This window comes from Thunnus thynnus, chromosome 3 (genome assembly GCF_963924715.1).
Source record: "Thunnus thynnus chromosome 3, fThuThy2.1, whole genome shotgun sequence".
Lineage (NCBI taxonomy): Eukaryota > Metazoa > Chordata > Actinopteri > Scombriformes > Scombridae > Thunnus > Thunnus thynnus.
In genome coordinates this window covers 9,512,754-9,531,986 of record NC_089519.1, presented here as the reverse complement: position 1 = coordinate 9,531,986, position 19,233 = coordinate 9,512,754, and the positions used below count along the sequence as shown (strand labels likewise).

Genomic DNA, 19,233 nt, shown 5'->3' with positions numbered 1-19,233 from the left:
CATTAATTAAGTAAAAGTAGCAATATCACACTTTATAAAACTACATTACAAGTAAAAGTCATGCATTCTAAATTTTATTTAAGTGAAAGCACACAAGTATAATAAGCTAAAAGTCCTGGCAGTATCAAAAATAAAATCATTATGCTTAAAGGCCCTTAACAGAATATAATTATGTATATTTTAGAGTGTTGGGTTGTTATTACTCACTTGTATGCATGCTAATTGTGTAATTGGTCAACATGGAACCAATTTTGACTACTTTATGTACCAATCACATTTTACACATACTACAGTATTTTCAGTTCAGTGTTTTTCCTGAATTGTGGTTGAGTAGAAGTATGAATTAGTATAAAATACTCAGATGAAATAGCTAACTTTTGTACTTCAGTTATTTTCCACCTCTGCTCTGATTTGATCATTATCTTTGAAGAGAAACCGGCCATTTAAAAGCCTTTCTAAATGCTTTGTGTTCATTAGCAGTACATTAGTCTTCACAAACACTCGGAGCACATTCCATTGAAGAAGCGGCACAAATGTGTTTGTCACACTCCGGCGCACTCTGATTGGCTGTGGCCGCTGTCAGTTACCTTGGTAGCGCTCTCTGATTGGCTGTCTCTCCTCTCCGTTAGCCTGGGGGAGCGCCGTGTTTCAGTTTGGTTTGGAATGGTCTCTCTCTCTCTCTCCCCCTCGCTCTCTCGCTGCTCCGTAGCTAGCATTCGACCACTCATATTGATGTTTTTTTCCTCGACATTTCCATGGTAACTGTCCTGTCCAAGGTCTGATCAACAGCGAGGAGCCGAGCCGAGTGTGAGAATGGAGCTGGAGGAAAAAAACCCGGACCCTAAATACGGTAAGAAGAGATTCATGTCATTTTTTCCCCTCCTGAGTCTTTGATTTTTCTCAAAACGGGCGAAGAAATGGAAACAATGACTGCAATGGATAGATGGGTGTGGACCTCATGGGTCTTATGCAGATCTGGAGGCATCCTCATCCTCCACAGCTGACTTGTTTTTACAGGAGTTTTCATCATTAATCCCAGAAAACGTGCATTGATTTAGTCTTTAATTTTTCATTTGACAGTACACAGATAACAAGAGTGACATGCTGTAAACGGATGGTTGTATTTGAGTAGTTTAACCTATTGTAACAGACTGTTAAAAACAAATTTAGCTTCAAATGAAACAAAAACCACACGCCGTAGTTATTTATAGCTGGTTTATGGCTTCATGAAGAGCTGAAGTGCCTGATAAAATACGTTTGTTAAGAGTAAGTAGGGTACGAAGGTTTCCATCCATTCAAACCATTAAATTGGTTTCATATTCAGGTTATTCATTGCTGCCGGAAAACAGTAAAACAGGCCAAAGAGCAAGAGCTCACAGATTCATGGATAATTTATTTGATTTATTGTGTTTTCTCTCGGGCTCAAGAACCAGTTGGTGTTTTTGTAGATTGACATATGACCATTTTATTCAGAGATGCACATCTGCCACACAAACATACAAACACATGCGCTGCACAGATGCTAATTGCTTTTATTCACATTGATTTTTTGCATGCACATACTATGGAAATATCATGTACCAGCCAAACACATGAGTCATTGCTGATTAATTATGAGTGTCACACATGTATTTTCTCCACCAGCCCACAGCAGCCTAGCACGGTCTTGTGTCTGTCTGGGCTTGGTTGTTGTTCATATGGACTGTTGAGTCATGAAGTTTTCGTAACCAGTGTTATTCTTGCTTTAATACCCCTTGTTGGGGCTGGTACATGGTGGGATGGCCATAGGCCGCTCAAAAGCAAACTGCAGCCATCCCATTGAAATAACACTAATGCTGTCTGACTACTTGAGTTATTCCTTCTTTCACAATGTAAGATGTTCCAAACATCCCACACCCACAATGTCCCAAGTGTCCATCCAACCCATTCTGTGGAGCTCCCCCTGTGGAGCATTTCCTTGTTGCTTTCCTGTTACCATTTAAACAGCTCTTTTTCCTTGGCTCCCTTCCCCCGTGACAGCCAAGAGGTCAAAAGCCACTGACACATTCCAGCCCAGGCGTATTCTTACACAGTTGTTTTTATTAGGAGAGTTTGACCTGTGAGCAGGCCCCAGTTACCTCCTACTGTCACTTTTTCTCATCTCTCTAGGCTGATGTGCATGCCTGCAGGCAGGCTGCAGCCTGCACTGCCTTGACTGTGTTCAGCCTTGCCTGCTCTTCCCACTCAGCAGACACAGTCAAGAGGCATTCAGTCAATATTAAGCGGGCAAACACTCAGATGCATTACCACACACACTGTGAGTGTGCACACACACTCTCAGACACTAGTGCTAAATGTTTCACAGTTGTGCCTTGTCATTTGGACTTTGGTTTTGGATAATGAAACAAACTGTTGCTATATGATCCAAGTAGTTTCTGTGAGGAGTAGAGAGAGATAATCATCTGAGCCAGTGGCTGTCAGTTTAAAGTATGCAGCACTTTAAAAAGAGCTTTAATGTTTCCTCCTCTCCTTTTATGAGTATGTAGGCTAATGGCCTCATTAGTGGCTGTCAAAGGGGAGTTTTTTGAAGCAGTGACAGACAGATAGATAGATAGATAGATAGATAGATAGATAGATAGATAGATAGATAGATAGTGTCTTCTTGCATCAATTGAACACACACACACACACACACAAACAACCACGCACACCACTAACCCATTAAGGTAGCCAGGGAAGGGTTCATCTGATAACCTCTCTGGGCACATTAGTGAACCACATCAGTTATGACATCATCACTTCCTTTAAAACACATGCACACACACACATTCACACAACTGTCACTAGAAAAACATATCTTTTACCCCAGTTATAGCATTTACACTTGTTTCCATTCAGTTTTTACATTTTCATTTAATGATTTTACTAAATAAATACTGATAATATCAGTGAGGTTTGTCAGATCTTTTTAACTCCGACTTGAATGCAGGCTGAAATTGTCTGGTAGGCCCTTTGGGTTTTCTTAATCAGTTTCTCTGGAGTGTGTAGTATTTACACACCTAATTACCTTTAGATCCCAGGCTACCCAAATGAGATATCATCTTCTACAACATTTTTTTACATCTCATGGTAGAGTTGTTACATGTAGCAGACTGACAAACAAGACTGTTTACCAGACATTTGGCAGCCTTTACACAGCAAATCTGCTGAGATACTTTTCAGCACAATCGGAGATTGTTTTATGGCACAAAACAGGCAAAGAGCCGCCTGTTTCTACAGCTCTAATGGAGCTATGTCTCTCACATTTGCAGACGGTTCTACCAATGAAAGGCTGATGGAAAATCACTTTCATTGTTTATCCTCTTCAGTAAAGAGAAAGAGGACGCGTATACACACACAAAGTGATGGCAGAGATGAGACCATACAGCAAGATGCCCTCTGAAATTTTTGTATAAATACTAATTTAAAAGGGACATATTATGCACATTTGCAGGTCTAGTTTTTTATTCTGGGGCTCTACTGGAATATCTTTGCATGATTTACAGTTTAAAAAACTCCTTAATTTACTCATTCTGACCCTTTACACAGCTCCTCAGTTCAGCCTCTGTCTGTTTTAGCTCCTGTCTCTTTCAGGTCCCCTTCCCGATGGGCCCACTCTGTTCTGATTGGCTAGCTTCCAACTTCGGTGGCTCAGGAGGCTACATAAGCAAACAGCAGTAGAACGATTTCACTACTTTTTCTTGTTCTTGAAACGTCAACTTCTCAAATACATCCGTACATGCTCGAGCCGAAAATCTGATCTGAAATTTGTGAGTAGACAACGCGAAAAAAATACATGGAAAAGCATTTGTAGCGACCTTAGGAACAAAGGCTACAGAAGGGAAGGCTGTTGATGGGCATGTGCAACAATCTGACGTCAGCAAGGTAGAAAAAAACAAAGCATTCAGATCAGGTTGAAACTACCAACTACCACAACTTGAGGCTGGAGCCAATGCAGAAGTCCCTTAAAGTGCAATGCAACCAACGGTCACTAGATGCTGACTCTAAAAAGTCCCTGACTCACATTCAAAAATCATTCCAGAGTGTGAAAGGCAATACCTCGCACTCCTTATTTGGGAGGTCCTGGCTCCAAACGGAAAAGATGGCGCCACCATAAACTGCAACTCTGGGCTTCAAACTGGCTCAAGTGCAAACCAGTTGGTGATGTCACACCTCGCAACGGCCATCTTTATATACAGTCTAGGAAAGGAACCTGGCTTTTGACTTGCAGAGAGCTTTTCTACATATGTTAACCTCAAGTTTAGGAACTTTGACCATGTTTAGCTTATAAATATCCGACATTATAATAGTATATAAATAACAAAAATGCATAATATGTCCCCTTTAGATATTTGGGAGTAATCTTTGTCCTAACTCTAGCCAGGATATGTAACATCTCAGTGCTTAGTAACCTGTTATTTTATGAAACTCACATGTGCTGGTGTAAATGTGTGGTATTTGGTCAATTTATTAATTAATTGATCATTATATATAAATATATATTATTATATATCTCACTAATTGAAATTTAAAACCAAATGAAAGTACACAATATTCCATGCCTTAAAAATAATATCTCTTTTTACATTTTTAGCTGCCCAATGATAAACTCTGCATATCAGCACCTTGTTTTTACACTTTGGTTTTAATGTGTTAATGAGTAATCCTTAGAAGTGTTGGTGGGCAGATTTTGTTACCTTTGCACAGAGCTAGGCTGAGTCTTTCCGACTGTTCCAGTTGAGTGCTGGTTTCAGCTACATATTTACCAGACAGACATTCTCATCTAACTCTTGGCAACACGGCGGATAAGTGTTTCCCAAAATGTTGAACTATTCCTTTTTCTCTCAAACATTGATAGCACCCTCAAAAATCCAGTATCAGTCTGGTTCTAATACATGTTAAGGAAGCTGGGTTTCTTAAGAAGGAGGTTGAGTTTGTATTGGGCAAGGACATGGTGAAGTCTATGTAACAAGCACATGTGTGAGCTGAGTAGTTAGTATTGTATTTCATGGCATGGCATGTTGTCTCTCCGTCACATGGCAGTGGAGGTGGGCAGACCAGACTGGCGTCATGCGCTACCAGAGAACACGTAGGACGGCCTTATCTTTCCTACTGTTGATGTACAGCTCAGTGCACCGGTCTCAGATGTGCACAATGCATCATAAACAAGCCATTGTGTTAACAATGCAAAAAAAATGTCTCAAGAAGTCATTGTCCATTGTTTAGGAAGTTTATAGTGTAAATTTGAGAGCTCTTCAAGTGGGATGTGGTTAAAGTGCTGCAACAAGCTGGAAAACACAACTTAAACTAGAAACAGGAAGCTGAGAAGACACTGACATTGTATATGTGGCACTGCTGTGTTTTTTTGAAGGTATATGTTACATATTTATGTCACTGATAAACAGAAGCCCATTAATTTTCAAGCACTGTGTAGTGAGAGTGAGAGATTTTCTTGTGTTTTGGTGATGTTACCTCTGTGCGGTGCGGGTGCAACTGCACCGCATGCAGTTGCACTCTCTAAAACAGCGGTGACAAAAAGGAAACAGCTTATCACGTTGATGCAATGGACTGAGTTAAAGCCTAAAATGCCTGCTGATGCTGCTTGGAGGAACTGTTCAAGTGCAAGTTTTACCCACCACTGGAAGTGACACGCCCTGTGGGTAGATATCTAAAAATGACACATTTAAGTCTCATGTCTGTGTTAACACCCAATTTGGCAACATCACATTCACAGGCACCACAACTCTCGTGTCTCTTTTGTACTTCTCTCTCAGTTTCCCACATCAATACTGTTTTTGCTGCAGTCCCTTTGACAAATCCCAAAGCCACAAGAGACACGAGAGAGAGAGAGAGAGAGAGAGAGAGAGAGAGAGAGAGCGAGAGAACAGGAGGTGAAGGCAGAGCTTTTAAGTACAGCAAAAGAAGGAAGTGAGGACACAGACCCCATACAGGAAGGAGACGTAAAGAAACAACTGCAACACACAGCACAGTGAGAGAAATCTACAAAACCGTCCATGACTGAGAGAAAAATAACGCCAGAATGAGCAAATACGAAAGACAAGGTAGTGTAACTGTCTGTCAGGCTGCATTTATGATCCACTGGAGGTCAATTTATCGCTGGATGTTTTGTTGATGTGATTGTCAGATAGAGAACTGCATTCACTGATGGTTTCACATATTTTTGAGAGTTAATGAACCGTTTTAAGGGCCGTAGTCACATATTACCTCTAGAACACTTAAAGTAACACTTAAAGTAATTTAAAATTCAAAGTACAGTGACACATTTCTGCTTGTGTCAGCTTTGTGGTCAGAGGGTGTGTGTGTATCCTGTGTATGTCTGGAAAGACATGTACGCAGTGACAACAGGTAGCAGAGCTGGCCTCTAAATGTCACTGTGTGTCTGTAATAGGGTGTTTAAAGAAGAGTTAAATGCCACTCTTATCATGGGAATGGTCATGAAGGCTGTGACATTACAGTAATGTGACAGGATGTGTAATAGCACAGAAACTGGTTATCTTGCAAAAGGATGTTGGTCAGGGAGATCACGTTTACACTCAGCTGAAAACTGATTTCCTGTGTAAAACATATTTCATAAGTGTAATTTAAAAGTCTAGAAATGACGGATGAGTGGATCAATTCTTTGGAAATAGTGACTCGCAGTGTTAGCTCGTGATGATCTCACTGTAGGCAGAGTGGGCTTGGTTGATGTTTCTCCTCTGCTGTGGCTGAGGTGTTTCCATGGCGGCTGGCGATGTCCACTGGGAGCTCCTCGTCGCCGGGGGGCCATTTTGTGGGTTGCTAGGCATGACAGTCAGACAGAAGAATCCTTTTGTTCTGCATAATGTCCTGTTTTTGTGGATACATAGACTTACTCTGATACATTGTGCTCGTGTTTGTCTCTCATACACATTCTAGTCTTTGTTTACATACACATTTATCTATTTATTGTTATATTATTCACTACTGTGGACTGTACACTACTATTATGATATAATGAATATCAAATATAGTGTAAATTATTGGAGAAAAAAGGATATTTCTCTGTAAATGTATCTGTAAAACTGTAGATTATGTTGATGGTATTTAGAAGTGTTGGGAATTAATTAATTTGAAGAACGTACTAGAGTTACAGGAAAGTATAACGGAGTCCAAGCACCCTGACAAAATTCAGATTTTAAGATTTCCAAACCAATGCAATCGCAAAGTCAAGAGCATTGACCAATAGGGCTTCGACCAGAAGTGGTTTCTCATTGTATTTTAAATACACGCATATAGACTTCAGTTCACACGTTCAGGAAATGATCTACACCACAAAATGACTAATCAGTCTCAAGACTCTGGGTGATTCGTCCATCGACAGAAAAAATGGTTTTGATAATTTATCAATCATTTAGGTATTATTTTAAGCAATAATGCCAAATATTCTCTGGTTCCAGACTCTCAATTGTTAGGATTTACTGAAAAAAAAATTCTGAAAAAACCATGCAATTTTATGACGTCACCTTGGACTAGAGAATTGTGATAGGAATTTTTCACATTTTTTCTTTTTTTTTTACCAAACAATTCATGGATTAATTGAGAAAATAATCAGGTTTATCAATAATGAAAATAATCATTAGTTGCAGCCCTAATATAAACATAACATTTTAGCTTTATAGCTTCAGTCTCATATACATTTTATTCTATAGTACCAGAGTCACCTTTACACATTCACATTCATTGTGCCAGGTGGTGCTCCTATAATCCAGTAGTGAAACTGAGAGTATACAATGTACCTTTCGCATTTTAGTGTATTTTTAGATTACGTTTGATCAGATTAAATTATGGCTCGAGAGAGTTTATACTGACCCACATTCACACAATTTGAGAACAGCAAAGATCCTCGATAACAACAAGAGCTCAGTATTACTGTATAATATAAAGACTTTGAGTGGAATTGTAACTGAAAGTTAACTGGCCAGTGCGATGGGTGATCCTCATTTGTTTATATGCCACAAACGACTTTTTGGCAGCACTTGTGGTTAAATGGTTTTCTTTCAGGTCTTCATTGAGAGTTTACAATGTGATTAGTGGTCAGTTAAAGCAGTCTAGTGAGACCACTAGTTTTTGGTTAACTAGCTGTATTGCATGTGTTCTGTTTTTAGAGGCTCATGAAACTGAGATTGAAGTTAAAAGTCTCACATTCAAATTAGAGGAGGAGGCACTGACAAGCTTGTGGTTTCTTTTTAACTCCAGGGGAGTCGAGGAAGTTTGACCCAAGCTTCAAAGGACCGATTCACAACAGGTGAGACGTCTGTTTCTATCAGTGATCAGAATTCTACACTTAACTTTTCAAGACTCCAATAAAAATTTTCTCTTCTCCTCTCTTCTCCTCTATTCTCCTCTGTTCTCCTCTCCTCTCTCCTCAGGGGTTGCACAGATGTCCTCTGCTGTATTCTCTTCATCTTGGCCATGTTTGGGTACTTTGCTGTGGGTATCCTCGGTAAGATTGATCTCCCATTGCTACAATATGTACAAATTCCTCGATTAGACAGTTCACTGCTTAGATACACAATTTTTAAGAACCATGCTTTTTATAATTGTGTACAATATTGATTTATTATTGCTATATTTCATTATTATTTATGTAATTAAACAATTTAAAACACATCACACAACTCTTCACAGGTACAGCATGATTTACACCAAACATGTTTGACTATCTTGCCTTCATCAGGGTTGTGTTTAAGGTTATGTACAATTTCCTTATATATGTCTAAGTATATAGATACATTTACAAAACATAAAATATGCATTTACTGGGAGTAAATATTGTATTTTGTAAAAATATAATATTGTTTTGTATAGTTAAAGGATAGTTTCACAATTTTTAAGCCTGTCCTAAATCAACAGTCAAGTACCCAAATGCACACTGACACATGTTTTTCTTGCTGTAATCATTCCTCCTGTTCATACTGACATTTAGCCAGTCATAATGCACTTTCAGTGTAAGTGATGGGGGACCATCTAGCATGTGAATGATAGATGGACTATAATTAAGGAGAGCACAAACAACCTTAGCAACCATCCTACCTGATGAAGGCAAGATAGCTGAAGACGTTTGGTGAACTGGAGAATTGTTTTAACTCACACTGAAGCTCACACAGGCCTGTACCTCACTGTATGTGTGTTCTCAGTGTTAGAAATGGTTTATATTTAAGATTTAAGAGACAATATCTTATGCAGACCCTTTTCCATGTCTTTGATCTAATGTTCTCATTTGTTCTGAATGATTTTAACTCTTATCCATGCAGCCTGGTCCCAGGGTGACCCCAGGAAAGTGATCTATCCCACAGACAGCAGGGGACAGTTCTGTGGACAAGATGGAACAGCTCTGGAGTGAGTCACCCGGCAATATGATCGCAATGTGTACAGTATATGTCTCCTTAGAAGTCTTTCACATGCAGATTATTTTGTGTACATTTCAGATAATTACATGTATCACTGTAATCTAAGACCCTTCATTTAGGACTTAGAGACATTTATTTATGATACAGGCCAAATAATAGTTTTGTTTTATTGTTCCTACACAACAGGAAGAAGCCTCTTCTGTTCTACTTCAATATCCTGAAATGTGCCAGTCCGCTGGTGCTGCTGGAGTTCCAGTGTCCCACCACACAGGTCTGAAACATGTATTTGCTTATGATTACTGCAACTATTTCACCCTTCTAACAATTAATCTCAACAATTGTCATGATTGTTTTTTGTTATTTGTCCCAGTTATGTGTGGAAAGCTGTCCTGACAGGCATCTTACATTGCTGAAAGCCAAGAGAGGCAACAACGAAGACCGTGAATACTACAAACGATACTGCAAGGAAGGAGTGAACTTCAGCCAAATGGTAAACATTCAAATAATTGGATCATTTACATTCTATATATGCTAAAATATATACTGTGACATGTACAATGTAAAAAATATCTCTTCAAAAACAACATTGAAGGCTGTTTTATATGATTCAGACCACCCCTGAGATCCTGAGGGATGGCTTGTGTCCTGCGATGCTCATGCCCAGTAAAGCCTGTAAGTGTAAGAAGCTTGTTCAAGGTCATGAAGCTGAAACAAATAAAACCACATAAAAATTGAAAATCATCTACTCCTTAAACACAGTCACGCGTCGCTGCCTTCCGGCCCTGGGAACGAAGAAAGGCGGGGTGGTGGTGGTGGGCAATGAGACCATGCTGGATGCGGGAGACGGTGTCAAAATCAATGCCACCAAGGTGCTTGAGGCATCAAAGTGAGTCCTCTGCAACGTTTTGCTAAAATTTGTGCTGAAATAATGAATCATTTAATGGATTAGTTGATTGACAGAAAAAGCACAAACTAGATAAATATTTGATAATCAATCAATCATAGACAATTTGACTAAATAGACTGTTTCAAGATATCAGTTTGTACCTACTGAATTATAGACTAAAAGAAAAATCCCCACTTTCCTCACTTATAGAGAAAATGTTGTTTACATGGGTAAATGAACTAGTTTTTACTGGACACTCCTGTCACACATCATCATGCTGTGCTGTGTCAGCTGACAGCTAGCACATCACATCCCCCATCATAACTCACTCTACTGATTTGACGGCCTATTTAAAGGCCGTCATGCTCCCATTTGCTCTGTACACTGATGTGTTTTGCTACTGCCTCCGACTGCTTTGGTTCTGAACAGGAAGAAGTTTTCTATCTGCGTCATTCCCACTGGGGGATTTGGCAATGCTCCCTGCATGTTATTTATCAAGATGATGAGTATTACGTGCTGTTATGTTGTATTTTTGAAGCAGCCTGTATCACAGTGCTGCAGAGTGTAGAGACACATCATCAAGCCGAGTTACATCTGTCATCTTAATTTACAATGTGACACAAAATGACATAGACTAGTGTTAGTGGCAGTAATTGAACAAAAGCTTCAAATTAAAACTCTGCTGAAGCACAGCAGCATTGAAAACTGGATTTGTCTTTAAAATATGTATATTCATTATTTTAGCTGATAAAAAATATTGTTGTCTTAGTTTATCAGTCCTTGTCAGGTGACTACAATGTTAATTTTGGACAACAGTGGTTGGTTTTTAATTCATCTCCTATTTTTACAGGATGTCAAACATGGTAGTTGAAGCTCGCCAGGTGGCCATGAGAATCTTTGAGGACTACACTCAGTCATGGCATTGGATATTGCTGTAAGTGTGACCGTTCTCTAGTGTGATAGAATAACTGTTGAAAGACCAATTTTTCCATATTTAGTCATTTAACTGGTTTTGCAGCAACTAAACTGGATCATTCAGTAGCCCTACTGTAGTTGTCCACACAACACACACAGTAATTATGGCATTTTTTTTTATTATGGTATAATAAAAGCATTTGAGTGTTTAATGCTGAGTTCAACTGTTTGATCATTTAAAACCAAAACAAATGCATGACAACAGCTCTGAACATTGCATGCTAACTAATGTTGTTAAGTCTGAAACTGACATGTTCAAATGTTTGATTTGTTTCTCTAGTGGTCTGGTGATAGCCATGCTTGTCAGCTTGATTTTCATCGTTCTGCTGCGATTCTTGGCAGGCATCATGGTCTGGGTCATGATTGTCTTGGTTATTCTAGTCATCGGATATGGTGAGTCTTCAGCTTCTTTAAATAATAAAGTTGCTTTTTGCTTTTATTAATGTGAAAAATGATTAAACATTTACACAACTTCTTAGGTATTTTCCACTGTTACATGGAGTATGCAAGTCTGAAGGGAGAGCCTGGCGCTGACGTCACCATCCGTGACCTGGGCCTGCAGACGGACTTCTCTGTGTACCTGCAGATCAGACAGACCTGGCTGGCTTTCAGTATGCACAGATACGCTGACACTCTGTAATACAACTCTGTATGAAGTGTTGAGGAATCCATTTTAATCTGCTGCATTCACTGTTTTGCAGTGATCATCCTGGCTATCGTGGAGGTCATCATCATCCTGCTTCTCATCTTCCTCAGGAAGAGAATCCTGATCGCCATCGCCCTCATCAAAGAGGCCAGCAGGTCAGTCTGAGTTTGTCTTTAATTCCAGTCTTGCATTGTGCTGCATCATTCTCTTGTGTTTTCTCAGCCATGGTGGAAAAGTGACCTGACATGTTCCCATATTTTAAGGCTGCAACAATCAATCATTTTATATTAAATAATGGATCAAATGACAGTGTAATGTGAAAGTGTTGTTTTTTTTAGTGACACACCCACAGAAAATTATCACCTGACTCTGATGTTCAGTGTGTTCTATGTATCATTTTAGCATCTTTCAGCTCATTGTTTTGGTTTTTCAGGCCCACAAATTTACTGCTGTAGTTCACTTTCACTGCTCTCATCAACCCTGTTTCAGCAAAAAAAAAAGCTCTGGTAAACCCCTGTATGCTACCTGCCTTTCAGACAGACAAAGTTAGCAACTAGCTCTTGAACATGGTGGAGCATTTAGCAGCTAAAGACAGAGATATATCCCTCAGTAGTTGGTGGAGACCAAAACAGAGCTGAAAGGAGGGTGAATACTGGACTTTAGTGTGCCAAAAGCACAACTCCAAATGAATACTAATGTTGTTGCATATCTGCTGGATGTGTAAATATGCAATTGCTAACAGCATAAGAACTTTATATGGTGATAATATGTCAATGTTGTGTTTACAGCTTGTTCTGCTGCCTCTAAAAGGCTTAAAAAAACAATTACGCTGCTTTAATTTAATTGTATTCTTCTGCATAACAGTTCTTACCCTTAAACATCACCGTACAGTAAGAGAGTGCTAAGCTATATGTTTCTTTGTTTTCGAAACAAACTCCTTCCTTTAGGGGAGTTTCATATCTAAGCCTTTGTTTTCTTTTTCAGAGCCGTTGGGCATGTGATGTCAGCACTGTTCTACCCACTGTTGACCTTTGCCCTCCTCGCCGTGGTGATTGCTTACTGGGCCATCACTGCTGTGTATCCTTCCTCTTGTGATCTAGAAGAAAGGCCCATATAAAAAGATAGTGACCCTTTCAAATATATCCTCATCTTCTTGTGATAATCTCCTTGACAGCTTTGACCAGTTTCTTGTCCACCTCTAATGAACAGGTGTACAAAGTGTTCAATACCACTGAGTGTGAGTACTCACGACAAACCTGCGACCCCAAGGTAGGCCTCTAAATGTCACTGTCACACTAAATTTACTTGTCGAAGATACGTGAGGTTCGCTAAAAAGCCAAACGAATATTCTGTTAATATTTGACACCTTTTAGGAAGAACATCATAAATGACTCTGGCCCTTACCCTTCTGTTTCTCCAGACATTCAACACCTCCAACATTACAGCTCAATGCCCTGACGCAGAGTGCCTGTTTGCCTTCTATGGTGGTGAGACACTCTACCACAAATACCTCATCGTACTCCAGTTTTACAACGTTTTCCTCTTCTTCTGGTGTGCCAATTTTGTGACGGCCCTGGGCCAAGTCACTCTGGCGGGGGCCTTTGCCTCATATTACTGGGCCTTCAAGAAGCCTGATGATATCCCTGCCTACCCCATCTTCTCCTCTCTGGGACGAGCCCTCAGGTTAGAAGTTGGATTTGTTGTGAGCAGTCTGGGCAAATACAGTATGTGTGTTTGATCATTAATTATCTGTTTTTGAATCTAAAAACAGGTATGATTTTGGGTGTTAAAGCTTATTGTTGACCTAGGAAACAAAAATCTTAATGGTGTACTCACTAGCTTTTTCTGGTGCAAAATGCAGTTGAAAGCTCTGGAAAAAGCTACTGCAGTAAGTGCACCTTAAGTTAAGATTTTTTTGTCGTTTAATACTTCTTTAAAAAATCTGTATAAGTGGAGCTCTTCTTACATTTAATTAAATGTTCCTTACACAAATTTAAACAAATTAGCAGACCAAAGCTAATATGAGTGTGTGAAGTTTAGTCAGATTCTTTTGGGTGAATTTAAAGACGATAAAGTTGGTCTCCAAATGAGACAGATGGGGGTGTCAGTTGGTAGCTAGCTTACTTGCGTAATGGGATAAAGATTGTTTTATTCTCACAGTTGGGCTCTGTTTCCTCCTCCTGTTCAGATACCACACGGGCTCCCTGGCGTTTGGCTCTCTGATCCTGTCTATAGTCCAGGTCATCAGGGTTATTCTGGAGTACCTGGATCACAAGTTGAAAGGTCAGTAATAGAATAATGGAAACCCTGGCCATGAAGCCTGAACATAATTGATGAGTTACAGTGGCAAACTAAAGTGTACTCAGCAATGTATTAGTGCTTACTTATTATAATATTACAATTATTGTTTCAGAATTGATTTATTTTCCCACCTACATCCATTTAACCTTTTATTCTCTCCTGCTTTGCACCTTCTCTTTCACACACACTTCTGTCTGCAAGCAACACCTTTGGTTTATTCATAGCAGCAAACAGAGCATATCAAGCGTGCATGTAACTTTGTTTAATCCAAGTTAGACCTGGAAAGAATGTATGAAATAAAGTCAGTTATATTGTGGTTGTAAACACATCCCATCATGACAAAGACCCTGCAATGTGCAAGTTTTGCTCTCATCCTTCAGGTGCTCAAAACAAGTTTGCTAAATTCCTGCTAAGCTGCATGAAGTGCTGCTTCTGGTGTCTGGAGAAATGCATCAAGTTCCTAAACAGAAATGCCTACATCATGGTGAGTTTTAGTGACTGGATACATCTACCTGAGAGATGTTGGGTTGGTCAGGCTGTAAAGTTGTTGTTTTTTTGTCTTCAGATTGCCATCTATGGTAAAAGTTTCTGTACCTCAGCTCGAGATGCCTTCTTCCTTCTCATGAGAAACATCGTCAGGTAGGATTTCATTACATTGCTCACATTCGGTGAGCATTTATTCAATAGCTTTTCTTAGACCGGTTTAATTTAATACACTCTGTTTTGCACCGTGTCTGTTTCAACACAGGGTGGCTGTTTTAGACAAAGTGACGGACTTCCTGCTGTTTCTTGGAAAGCTCCTTATTGTTGGAATTGTTGGTAAGGGAGCTTTTTTTAGACCAGAAGTATCTCTTTTCTAAACCAATTGAAAGAAATCTGTTTGGATTTGTTTAAATTCACTAATTCACATAATTTTTTTTCTGTACAGGAATCTTCTCTTTCTTCTTCTTCTCTGGAAAAATCAAAGCTGTAGAGCAGGCTGCTCCATCTCTGAACTACTATTGGGTGCCAATACTGGTGAGAGATAATTATGTCTGTATACTGGGATCCATGGTTTACCTGTGGTCATTTCATGGTATTGACATATGTGATTTTGTCTACTTAGACGGTGGTAGTGGGATCGTACCTTATTGCCCACGGCTTCTTCAGTGTGTACGCCATGTGCGTGGACACACTCTTCCTCTGCTTCTGTGAGTAATTTTATAAACATGTTGGTGGACAGCCACAGTGTTTTAATGCAGATCTTCTCCTCCTTCCTTTCAGCACTCGTACAACTGTCTAAAGCTGAGCTGCTGGTTTCTTCTTCTTCCTGCCATGTTTCTGACTCTTCTTCTCTTTGTCTCATTTCTCCCATTCATTTCATTTCACTTTACTTTTATTTTCACCCCTTCTCCACAATTATTTCATGGTTTCATTTTCCCCTAATTTTCCTTTAACCCAATCAAATACACCACATACACGTTCAAAAGGTGAGGACTTGGAAAGAAACGACGGCTCGTCTGAAAGGCCTTACTACATGTCCCCCGAGCTGCACGAGATCCTCTCCAAAGCAAAGAGGCTGGAGGAAGATCAAGACGGCGTTGACCTGCAGGTGGATTCTGCAAAGCAAGCAGATGAGGTGAAACTTGAGGAGGAAACCCCTCTTCACCAGCAAGAAGACGGAGAGATCCAACTGAAACATCAGACTGTGCTCAAGCAGGACAACGAGGAGGAGCAGCCCCTTCAGACCAAGACAGATGCAGAAGAACCAAAAGAGGAGAAGAGTGAGGAACAAAAAGACGGTGAAGCGGAGGAGGCTGAAAACAAGGAAGAACCAGAGGTGAAAGAAGAAGAGAAGCAGGAATTGAAACAGGAGGAAAAGATGGAAGAGGAGGCATCACCTCCAGCTGTGGAAGCTGAGAAAGAGGAAACAGATGAAAAGAAAGAGGAAAAAGATGAATCCAAGGAAGAAAATCCTCCCGTTGCACCACAGGAGTAGATGATAAGAGTGTGTAACAGCAAAAAAGTAAGGCTCGGTAAACATGATAAAGCTTAAAATGCATACGTGTTGAATGAAAGAACTGTACCCACAACGTTGTGATACGGACCTGTTAAATGTATGCGTCGCTATGTGAGTGCTGTGACGTCCAGCTGGAGACGGTTGTCGTGTTTGAAGGTTGAAGCAGGTCAAAAAGCCCAGCGCATCTCTGTAGCTTGAAAAAAACGCTATCTTGTGTTGGTTTTTAGAACAGTGTTGGTTTTTACATTGTGAAGATGTGTAGAACATTGTGAGTACTGAACCTGTGCCTGATTACTGTCACTAATATTTGTTGTCTTAATCCTGTTAACGAATGCACTACAGAAGCACTACTTACCATGTTTACAGTCAGAACAATGCATCTCAATCAATGGTGAAACTCTTTCACTGTTTACAGTAATACCAGCTGACACCAAAATGTTACAGACATATTTGATAAACTGTATAAATACTGGATCTTTTTTTTCTTATGGGACTTGTGTATATACAGTAGTGTACGTCTATTATGTATTTTTTTGGCTTCAGTCTTAAAGAGATCCTCGCCAAGATGGGATCCCATGTATTGTATTGCCACCTACTTGCCTTGGTATTTCAGACTGGCGTAAGTGCTGTGATTGTGTCGCCATGACGCAGCCATCGTGACCTCTTGGACTCTGTTTACTGACCCCACCTGCCTTGCTCTGTCCCTGTCCTCAGCCTGTCTCTCTCTCTCTAAGTGCTGCATGGTGTAGACCTTCTGAACGCTTGCAACTAACATCTTAAGTCGCTGGATGCTTTTGTACTTTTTTTTCCTTCCTTGTCACCTTGTGAAAGATGTAAGTTGATTTTCCACTGATGATATTTACTGATGACATTCCATATTTATTGGATGTAATAACTTTATTAAAAGTGATTGTATTTAATCACAGTAGTTCTGTTATGGGTAAACAAGTGAGTTTCAGTGTGGTGTTTGGCATTTGGAAGCAGGTGAGTTTGCATGTCTCAACATAGTCAGCTTTAGGTTTTTTCTTAAAGGGGCACGCCAACAATTTACATGTTAAATGTGTACAACATTAAGAGACTACTAAAATGCTGTTCAGTACCGATGCAATTAAACCGCCGTTGCATGACCAAATAACAGAAAAGCAGCATAAAGTCAAGTTATCCCGGTCTTCAATTTCAATTCATGCAGAAGAACGTGTGCTTTGAGACAATTAGCTAGCTAGCTGCCATGTTAGGCTGATTTTATCAGGTAATTGATGTTAAGTTATTTTAACCATGTGACTAGCCACTGTGAACCCATAACTAAATGTAACAAATGCCAGTTTACTTAGCTGTATCATTTGTGAATGATATATCAAAGTAAATTTACTTGTCATGGGAAGTACCTCTTACCCTGTGAAAACATTTATATGATGTCTTCTGTGGCTCTGAAGGAGCTTTCTAAAGTCTTAGAGAATTACTTGAGTGACATCACTTGAGTAATCCCAGGTTGTGCTTTGGGACCAAAGATTTTTGAGGGAAAGCCTGCGTTATAAACCCAGGATTTAGAGTTGGAAAGACGTGAGTATTTGCCAGACAGGGAGGGTCTAACTAAGAGATGCTATTGAGTTGTAATAGTTTTAACTTGACCCATGTTAGGGAATAAAATCAGGATATCTTATATTTTCTTTAACAATCTCTTTCATAACTCTCCTTACTTTATGGAACTGCAATACTAAATTGTTGGTGTACCCCTTTAACTCTTTAAAGCCAATCATAGATAGTCAATCCATAAGTACAAGCACTGTTCAATTGTTCAGTGTTAGGATGCTTCTAGGAAAATGTTCCTCAACTGCTTCTCTCCATGTCACAGTGGAGGACCTGGAGCGCAACGATGGAACAGCAGAGAGGCCGTACTTCATGTCGCAGAGCCTGCTCACCCTCCTAAAGAAGTCCAACGAAGAGGCCAAATCTGTAGATTAAGTTTGTTTGTGTGTGTGTGTGTGTGTGTGTGCGTTTGTGTGTTTATTTTTGAATGAAAAGAGGAACAGAAAAAAGTTAAAGTGCCATTTCCTTCATTTTGTGTGTTTGTGGTGCTTTAGATGAGCGACTGAGTTCAGCACCACCACAGTATTACAGTAACTACTATTACTGTCAAATGTTAATTTCTGTTGTCTGTATCATATTTTGATCCTTTTATATTTTGTTACAAAGACTTAAGCCTATTGTCTTCCTGTACTTGCCCAACAAGTGAGATTATATTACAGAAAGAATACAGGGAGCGTGAGTTACACATAACATGTGTACTTAATTTAAGAAAAATTTGCCTTAAAAACCTGTGTTTTTCTTTTTCATTGTACTTTTTGGTCTTGCTGGTCTTTTATTTATGTATGTTCTGTCACACAATTCGTGTGGAAGCATTGAAGAGTCCAATATCTTCTAATGAGATCTCCAGTTAATGGCAGATGTAGCTTGTTGATACATGAGTAAAGCTGTGCTTAATCAGTTTAACAAAGCATATTGCGCTAGCACTAGCTCACCAAAGCAAAATTGCAAATGTGCAGGTGATTATAGTTTAGTATGATCTTATCACATTGCCTTAAGAGATTACAAATGACTCAAGTGGTTTAATTTAGACTTACAGTTTTTGCTGTTTTAATAGCTTGTGTTCTTTCATGTTTATATGAAACATATCCATAATTAATGTACAAATGTTGAATTTGTAAAAGTTTTTCATTCATTTCATATTGTTGTAAATCAATAAAATTATGTTGCCATATTAACGTTCAAAGGGGGAGGGGGGGGGACAAAAAAGGCCACTGCCTTTTAGAGACTGATATTATTTGGGTAAAATAAAATGTGGATTATTATTGTGTATGCTGTTATTATTAGAACAGGATGCTCAAATACAAAAAATAAAAAAAATCAAGAAAATCAAAACATTTGATACCTTTTCCTCTACCCACTGAATCTCCAAGAATCATACATCTGCAGTTTTATAAACGTTGTGTGAAATATTCATTTTTATTTCATATTTCAG

General features: G+C 39.3%; 1 protein-coding gene across 3 annotated transcripts; it reads left to right on the top strand.

The window, feature by feature from the left end:
- The first annotated feature begins 634 nt into the window (after nt 1-634).
- On the top strand, nt 635-19,133 carry slc44a2 (solute carrier family 44 member 2 (CTL2 blood group)). 3 transcript variants are annotated; one of them, XM_067584047.1, is made up of 23 exons: nt 635-850; nt 8,254-8,302; nt 8,427-8,500; nt 9,312-9,396; nt 9,594-9,678; nt 9,778-9,897; nt 10,019-10,079; nt 10,167-10,293; nt 11,144-11,227; nt 11,549-11,661; nt 11,748-11,879; nt 11,970-12,069; nt 12,899-12,991; nt 13,099-13,183; nt 13,335-13,597; nt 14,103-14,197; nt 14,596-14,699; nt 14,781-14,854; nt 14,964-15,034; nt 15,144-15,232; nt 15,321-15,405; nt 15,685-16,220; nt 18,067-18,156. In XM_067584047.1, the coding sequence occupies exons 1-22, from the start codon at nt 814-816 to the stop codon at nt 16,191-16,193; spliced, it is 2,535 nt and encodes an 844-aa protein (XP_067440148.1). In that variant the 5' UTR covers nt 635-813; the 3' UTR covers nt 16,194-16,220; nt 18,067-18,156. The 3 variants fall into 3 exon arrangements, with proteins under 3 accessions (XP_067440148.1, XP_067440158.1, XP_067440151.1); XM_067584050.1 differs by lacking the exon at nt 635-850 and adding an exon at nt 5,924-6,080; XM_067584057.1 differs by lacking the exon at nt 15,685-16,220 and having other exon boundaries at nt 641-850; nt 18,067-19,133.
- The last annotated feature ends 100 nt before the right edge of the window (nt 19,134-19,233 follow it).

Bases quoted from the DNA above. Each gene is read 5' to 3' on its own strand.
- slc44a2 (XM_067584047.1), top strand. From the start codon at position 814: ATGGAGCTGGAGGAAAAAAACCCGGACCCTAAATACG. The intron at 12,992-13,098 runs GTATCCTTCCTC...AGCTTTGACCAG, and splicing joins TACTGGGCCATCACTGCTGT to TTTCTTGTCCACCTCTAATG. The intron at 14,198-14,595 runs GTCAGTAATAGA...CTCATCCTTCAG, and splicing joins CCTGGATCACAAGTTGAAAG to GTGCTCAAAACAAGTTTGCT.